Source organism: Delphinus delphis, chromosome 5 (assembly GCF_949987515.2).
Source record: "Delphinus delphis chromosome 5, mDelDel1.2, whole genome shotgun sequence".
Taxonomy (NCBI): domain Eukaryota; kingdom Metazoa; phylum Chordata; class Mammalia; order Artiodactyla; family Delphinidae; genus Delphinus; species Delphinus delphis.
Genome location: NC_082687.1, coordinates 120268871 through 120277832, shown reverse-complemented (window position 1 = coordinate 120277832; position 8962 = coordinate 120268871). Strand labels below are relative to the sequence as shown.

General features: G+C 36.0%; 1 protein-coding gene across 1 annotated transcript; it reads left to right on the top strand.

Annotated features, from left to right (window-relative positions):
• The first annotated feature begins 2830 nt into the window (after positions 1 to 2830).
• IL2 (interleukin 2) lies at positions 2831 to 7788 on the top strand. The gene is made up of 4 exons (XM_060011861.1): positions 2831 to 2977; positions 3071 to 3130; positions 5748 to 5894; positions 7678 to 7788. Exons 1-4 carry the CDS (start codon positions 2831 to 2833, stop codon positions 7786 to 7788), a joined length of 465 nt encoding a protein of 154 aa, XP_059867844.1.
• The last annotated feature ends 1174 nt before the right edge of the window (positions 7789 to 8962 follow it).

Genomic DNA, 8962 nt, shown 5'->3' with positions numbered 1-8962 from the left:
AATTATTGTCTCTAACCTGGCTTTTTCTTTACTTTTTTTCCGTTGAGGAACTGTAACTCTTATTTTTAAATTTTAGGAAGATGTTTTATATTCTTCTGAATATTGCCTAATGCATAGATAAAAAGTACTGAAACATTTCTCTCTCTTTTTTTTTTTTTGCGGTACGCAGGCCTCTCACTGCTGTGGCCTCTCCCATTGCGGAGCACAGGCTCTGGATGCGCGGGCTCAGCGGCCATGGCTCACTGGCCCAGCCGCTCCGCGGCATGTGGGATCTTCCCGGACCAGGGCACGAACCCGTGTCCCCTGCATCGGCAGGCGGACTCTCAACCACTGCGCCACCAGGGAAGCCCTCTCTGTTCTTTTTATATACAATTAAGTGTTCCTTAGAATGTGTAACCTGGACTTCCCTGGCAGTCCAGTGGTTAAGACTCTGTGCTTCCACCGCAGGGGACACGGGTTCAATCCCTGGTCAGGGAATTAAGATCCCGCATGCCTCTCAATGTGACCAAAAGAAAAAAAAAAAAGTAAATTATGCTCAAAGAATGTGTAACCTTTCCTGCCTATCCACCCTCATCTTAATCCTAAATTTACATATCTACATTTTAACCATGTTGTCAAAATTCGGTTTAAAGTCATGTTTCTTCTTCAAAATTCTTCATATTCACTTTTCTTGAGGCAGCAATCACCTATTACCTGGGATTACACCTGTCTGTGTATGACTGCTCTATTACACATCAGGTTGTTTGAGAAAGAACACAAATGGTAAGAGTGTGGGCTTTGGAGTAAGATTATTCTGGTTTCAAATCCTTGTTCTGCCCTAAACTGGTAGTAAAGGCTAAATAACCTAGAACAAATTATTTAACATCTCTGATCTTCAGTTGTCTAATCTACAAAATGGTACCATCACTTCACAGGTAAGGCTTAAACTAGACGGTGCGCCTGCGCATTTCCTTTCTATATGCCTGACAGCATCATAGGTGCTAGATAAATATCTGTTTAAAGAACAGACAAGAAATGAATAAGGTAGTAAGAACGGAGAAGTTACAAGAAATGTCTTTGAAGAAGGATTTCCTCAGTTTAAATTAGCAGTATATATCTGTACCATCATTCAGGCAGTCAGTGCATTACATTGAGGACAAACGAACACAATCCTAAGTATCCTACCTGATATAATGACTACAAAAATACTGATCTGATGTTATTTAATAACTATTATTGTTATACTCATAGTGTCACAGGTGCTTTAGAAGCTAAATCTAAATCTATTAAAGAGTGAAAACATATAAACTAGAAACTTGTGGACTGGTTTATATATGGCACACATAAAGTCTATTATAAAACTGGCATCAATACCCTTGGATGCAAACCCTTTTCTGAGTATTTGTTTGTCACAAGTTTTTTGCAGTACTTAATTTTTTCATAAAGGTGTTCCAAGAATTGTAATGGATACCCCTCCTGGTAACTTCTATTGATTGAGTTCTGGCTTCTGTATTTTAAGAGTCATGTTGGAATAACTGAGCCCAAATACCCCTGCTCTGAGGACTGCTCTCACTCCACAAGACACACACACACACACACACACACACACACACACACGTTCCGTGGCTCACCATGGCCTCCTGGACTGCTTATTACCCTGCCTTTTGCACCCCCAGCCACAATAATTAGGCCAGTATTGGATCACCACGAGCTAGTCACATCATCTTTCTCCTAAAGAGTGAACGAATGGTATCCAGAAATTCCAGTTAGTGAGCTTCCTATAAACAAATAAACTTGGGGATCCCTATTGTTATGCTCATTTTCTGCCTTATATTTAAAGAAATATAAGCAATCTGTTCAACAGAGAGAGAGAAAGAAATGAAATGGACATGAAGAGGGAGAAAGATCTAATAGCTCAGGTGGTCCCTGAGAGACTGAGAGGAAGATAAAGCATCCTTGATTCTGGCAACATTCCAACTCTCACTATATCCCCTTGATGCCCATCAAAAAGAATAAAGGAGCAAAAATAAATCTGTAAAACAAATGACCAAAAACAACCCCCATTAGCATTAGTAGTGTCCTTGTATGCAAACCCTTTTCTGAGCATGTTTGTTAAACACCGTACCACTAAAAAAAAAAAAAAAAAAAAAAAAAAAGTACAACAGACATTAAGAGATTTAAACAGATACAAGAAACATGTTAAAATTAAAACAGCATAAAACAGTGCCTCAAGCTCAGTATTTTATGTATTCTAATTTTAATACCTCTCTAGCTGATTGTATAAGAAGTAATCTAGCATGTTGTATGCATTAGCTCAGTCATCGTGGAGATAAAAAGGTAAAGCCATCCTGAAACAGGAAACCAATATTCTTCCTGTTTAATCAACAAATCTAAAAATTTATTCTTTTCAACTATTTATTCTTGCTCTTGTCCACCACAACATGGTGTTCCACATAGTTTTATGACAAAGAGAAATTTTTCATGAGACTCTTTTGTATCCCCACCCCCTTAAAGAAAGAGGGAGGAAAAACTGTTTCACACAGAAGGCGTTAGTTGTATGAATTAGAACTGCCACCTAAGTGTGGGCTAATGTAACCAAGAGGGATTTCACCTACATCCATTCAGTCAGTTTATGGGGGTTTAAAGAAATTCCAAAGAGTCATCAGAAGAGGAAAAATAAAGGTAATGCTTTTTGCCACACAGGTAGAATCTTTGAAAGTATGTGTAATATGTAAAACATTTTGACACCCCCATCATATTTTTCCAGAATTAACAGTATAAATTCTCTTGTTCAAGAGCTTCCTATCAGCCTCTCTAATCACTACTCACAGTAACCTCAACTCCTGCCACAATGTACAAGATGCAACTCTTGTCTTGCATTGCACTAACTCTTGCACTCGTGGCAAACGGTGCACCTACTTCAAGCTCTACAGAGAACACAAAGAAACAAGTGCAGTCATTGCTGCAGGATTTACATTTGCTTTTGAAGGAAATTAATGTAAGTTTATTCCCTTTCTTACTCAAATTATTACATTTAATTTGTCTAAGTGGAGTTTCTTTTTTTTAATAACAATCTGTTATGCTTTCTCAGAACTATGAGAACCTCAAGCTCTTCAGGATGCTCACATTTAAATTTTACATGCCCAAGAAGGTAAGTACAACTTTCTACATTCATTTACATTTTAATAGAATTGAAAGTAATGTGAAAATTTACAAACTACCTGGATTAATAGCACTTCATCTGAGGAGAAGAATTAGTAACCTCAGCATCTTTTTGAAAAAAACCAAGTTTGCTAATGGGCCTCTGAAAAATGGCTTTGCCAATATTTTCTTTATACGTACTTATGTGTGTTTGGGGGTAGAGGGAATGGGAAGAAAAGCATAATATTCTCTTTATTGCTCAGACAGTTTTAAAAAAGATTGTGTTGACCTACTGTTTTATTTAAAAATATAAAACTCTAGAGATACTTGATCATATCACTTTACCACTCAAATTAGCAAAACTGATATCAGAGGGCCCACTTTAAAATAAATCCTTTACTGTTTTAGGAAAGAATCTTAAGGATCTATCTTCGAGATGCAGCATAGCAGTAATCCGTAGCACAGATTCTAGGGCAGATTATTTAAACTGAAATCTCAGCTCTGCCATGTCCAATCTTTTGTAACCTTGGGCAAGTTACTCTCTTTGTGATTCAGTTTCTTACTTACTTATGTAAATGATAATTGTATATACTTCATATAGTTTTGTGAGGATTAAGGAGTAAATGTAAAGTACTCAGAACAGTATCTGGCATATGGTAAACACCATATAAGCATTAGCTATTAGAAGTAATAATAAAGACAAAATTCTTCCTGGAGAGTGTAAAGTAAAATTTTGGACTTACACATCTTTCATGTCAATAGACCTAGAGACTTCTGATGCTATATGACTTACATTCCAAGACTAAAAGCTTCATTTGGTCGTTTGGGGATTCAGACAGTTAGCTAAGCATCATCTAAGCTCCTAGAGCTATGCTAGTCATGTAAAATTTCCTAGTCGTCGTACCAGTCAACAGATAATGGGCAAAATCTGATGCTAAGAAGAGCTTGTCCCTGGGTGAACAGCCCAGAAAAAAAATGGGACTTAAGGGTAATGAATGCAATCACACTGACCCACTTCTTATAAATTTGAGGAAATTATACATCAAACTACCCCTTTAAAAGATAAAAAGGAGATAACTTAGAGATGCTCCTCCAACTTAATCAGAGTCACGTAACTCTTACCTCCAGCAGCGTAAAGACACTAGACTGTTTTTTGAAGGAAAGAGCTCCAATTTGCTCATGCCAAAAACTTAAGCCCTGAACTTGTAGAATTTATAGTAGCAAGTTGAAAGGGCATTAGATGAAAATGTCATAAAATGTATGTGGTGTATTCCTACCTCTCCCTTTAAAAAGTGATAAAAAGATAACACCAGATTATGTGCATAATTTAGAGGGTGGTAGAATTCTTTGAAATCTAGCAGTTTCTAAATGACAACTGCAAAATCTATTTGAAACTAAAAGTAATGTGATAAACGCCATTCATTTGTTCATTTTACAACCATTCATGTTTGCAAAAGAATTTAGAGAGCTATAAAAACATTTAATTCAAAGGTTGTTATGTTAATGTTATAAAGAAAAAGAACTGAAGTTTAATCCTGGCTCCACCTAGTCATATGGCCTTGGGGAAGACATTGAAATTCTGAGATTTAGTTTCCTTATTTGTAATATGGAGATAACACACTGCATTACCTATCACAAAAGGTGGCTGTGAGACTTGGGCTTCTTCAGGACAAAACACTTTGAAATTATAATGTACCACAGAAGTACGAAATATTATCATTATATACAGAAGTGTGTTGTGTGTGTGTATTTGTATGTGTATATGTCTAAATTAGGAGGCCCATCCAAAAATCCTTCAAATATTGTAAGCTTTTATTTGATTTGGACAAATCATTTTTAAAAATATATCTTAGGGCTTCCCTGGTGGCGCAGTGGTTGAGAGTCCGCCTGCCAATGCAGAGGACACGGGTTCGTGCCCCGGCCCGGGAAGATCCCACATGCCGCGGAGCGGCTGGGCCCGTGAGCCATGGCCGCTGAGCCTGCGCGTCCGGAGCCTGTGCTCCGCAACAGGAGAGGCCACAGCAGTGAGAGGCCCGTGTACCGCAAAAAAAAAAAAAAACAATGTATCTTAATGTACTTATTATAGAAAAGTAAAAAATTAAGATGTAGTTATATGTGCCTTGCTATACTGACCCATTACTAAATAACTACAACTAACTAATCCATAAAGTGTTGGAACTGTGACAGATGGCATCCAAGAGTTCCCTCTGTCCCTAACATTCTATGATTCTCAACTCTTAGATTATTAAATATTAGAATCGGAGAATGTGATCCTATACTTCCACATTATGACCACTCTGATTCTAATAATTTCTCTGCAGACTGGAAAAGAATTCAACCTATATTGGTGATTTACATTTGGGTGCAGAAATGTTGACTTTTTTTCAAAGTCAAATTAAGCTGAAATTAATGACATTATTTGTTAACTAACAGTTAATGCTAACTATGGGCAGCTGAACTCTCATTTTTCCAGTCTTATAATGTTGGTCCATCTTTATAGCAATGATGAAAACAGAGAATGGTAAAAACTATATACTGCCTCTGTTAATACATTTTGATATTAATTTCTGATTCTGACCTTTAGTCAGGGCAAATTGACCTGATAATTACTTTTATTATTATTCAAGGCTACAGAATTGAAACATCTTCAGTGTCTAGCAGAAGAACTCAAACCTCTGGAGGATGTGCTAAATGTTGCTCAAAGCAAAACCCAGAACTCGATAGATATCAAGGATTTAATGGACAATATCAACAGAATAGTTTTGACACTAAAGGTAAGATATTACCTTATTTGCTCTCCTGGAAATAAAATAAATGGAAGGGTGTTTTAACATGGTATAACATTTTTGGTGTTTGTGAAGTACTCATGCATTTTAAGTCCACTGTGAACATAACTCATTTTTATATTAGGTGGAGCTGGGAAGTGTAAGCTAGAGGGCTTCCACCTACCATCCATTCAGGGACAAGCCCCCACCGCTGCACTCTGTCACCCCTCACATGAACACAAAATTGGGAGTGGAAGAAGACACTGAATTGAATTTCACAGAAAGCAGACAGGTTTCATTATATATTTTTTAATTCCTTCAGATAATTTTCCAGAATAGCTAATTCTGATTACCTGAAAGACTTTTTAAATGAGATTTTCCTATCATCTGGTGGAAGAACTGAGAGATTTGTCTAAAAAAAAAAAAAATGGCAACCAGTAAAATGGCCAATGGACCAGATAATTAACTTTTTATTTAGAAGTAATACTCACTTTCAGGACCTCAAGTATTTTTAAATGCATAGGAAGCATGAAACATACAAGGAACTTGGGTGATGTGAGGAATTCATGGCTCTCTTTTCTCATCCATCTGCCAAAGTACAAAATTCATGAATTAATAGATATTCTAAATAAACAGCATAATTTTAATTACAGTAGAACCAACTTTCTAAAAGTATGTAACTCTAGTTGTTTCCAAATAAGAGTCACTTTATTAGTAGACAGTCTCTATTTAATTTAAAAAATACATTGAGATCAATGTCATCTACCCATTGATGGACTCAGTTTACCATCTATGTCAATAATTTTGCTCTAAAATTCTTGACCAACATCAGAAAAACTGATTCTAAATTCTAGATGCAAAATTAATAAAAAATTACATGAAAATCGAAAAAGCAAGATACTTTAAAAAATCTAAGCCCCCAAGAAGTTATAATATTTAAATAACTATATGTAAGAGGGTATATAATACTGCAATAGTTTGTTTAAAGGGAATACTTTATCTCACTTGATTTATGTTTTCAGGATAGGAATTACTTCAAATTTGAAAAAGTCCCCCCTTTCAATCTCACTATATATCAAAATATTTTCTTCTTAGCTTGTCAGCCAGAGGCAGAGTTGAAACAGTTCCTATCAGCAGAGGAGGTTAATTTCTAAAAAGTCAGTCCACAGAATTTCTAATGTTTAGATTTCTAAAAATTGGGAAATTTATCTGCACTGAGGTGGGGTGGGATTCGTTATGAGTATTTTTGAAAACGTTCTTCATACAAATTTCCCCCCAAAGCTTATCCTAACTTACTCTGGGCTGGTTCCATCTTGCTTTGGGGAAAATATGAGGAGATTCACTCAAGCAGACTAATAGGAGATTTAAGGTTTAGAAATGAAGAAAGTATAATGTGCTTATCACTATATACATGTAACCTATATTTAGATACAGATATAATTTGAGAGGAAAAGAGGTTTAACAACTTTAATTCTGCATGCAGCACTTAATGAAGTATTTGTCTAAAATTGTTTTAAAATGTTTATTGTACAAAATTCAGGAAAAACATTGTGTTCATTAAGAGTGACAATTAACAAATGAGGAAAATTTCCGTTTTTATGTCACTATCACTGGGTATCATAACATATAACTTTGGCACATCATTTTGATCATTTCAAGAGAATGTGAATGGTTAATATGTTTAACATACTTGAAAATAAAGGCCATAAGTCTATAAGACTTCAACTGAAAATATTATATATAAGGTAAACTACCCTGAACTAAAACAAAATTAAAATGTTTTCTTTTACAGGGATCTGAAACAAGATTCACATGTGAATATGATGATGAGACAGTAACCGCTGTAGAACTTCTGAACAAATGGATTACCTTTTGTCAAAGCATCTACTCAACAATGACTTGATAATTAAGTGCCTCCCATTTTAAATGTATCAGGCTTTCTATTTATTTAAATATTTAAAATGTATATTTATTTTTTGATGTATGCTTTTCTACCTTTTGTAACTATTAGTCTTCAGATGATAAATATGGATCTTTTAAGATTCTTTTTGTAAGCCCTACGGGCTCTAAAACATTCACTTAATTTATCCTAAAGTATTTATTTTTATGTTGAATTGTTAAAGACAATGTCTATGTAGGTCAGTTAATAAAATTATTTAATAAAAACAAGCCCAGATATTTGTTATTCTGGGAATAGCACGGAGTGAGCACTAAAATATTTCTGAATTACTCATGTAAACTCACAAGACGGTTAAGATGCTTACAAAAGTCACTCTTCCCCTGAAGAGGTATGTGGAATACAGAAATGGGTTTCTCAAAGCTCTTGCTTTCTCCTTTCATAAGTTGATTAGACTCTTAATTCTAATCTGAGACTACCTCATCAAATTATACTATTTTCCTCCTCCAGGTCATGCCTTAAATTTAAATAAGATGCCAAAACAAAAACATTCTTGAAACCCTTTATATGATTGGTGTGTCTTTCTATCCATTCTCCAACATCTTATACCTTGCTCTCTGCCGTCAGGAGGCTCACCTATTTGACCTATATCAAAGCTCTCCCCTGCCCTTTGGCTTTCCATTGGGTCCTGCCACTGGGGAACCCTGGTAGGATGTCTGAGGGACAGAAGAGATTCCCCTGACTTTCCCTATGGAGCAGCCACTGGATGGTTGTGCCTCTCGACCAAAGAACCCAGTTTCTCTCAAGGTGGCTCTCTTGAGATTTTTTCCTTCTGAGTTCTGCTAACCTTTCCCTCCACTCCTCCCTTCCAGCCTAAAGATGGTAGCACTTATACTATTACCAGCTCCAGGGTACTATACTATTCCTTGCAGTTTCCCTGTATGCTGACCATAGCTTGGTAAATTGTCTCTTTATTAGGTTCTCCTTGAATTATTCTGAGTATGCCATCTGTTTTCTGAGTCAGACACAGTAGTTGTACCAGAAATAGTCCTAAGAAATAGATCCTCAAAATAGAATTCTGGGACCAGGTTGTTCATATATTCAGGGAATACAACAAAATAAGGCCATGAGAAATCTATGGGATGTAGCATCCTGATTTTTCAAATTATTATCAGTGGTA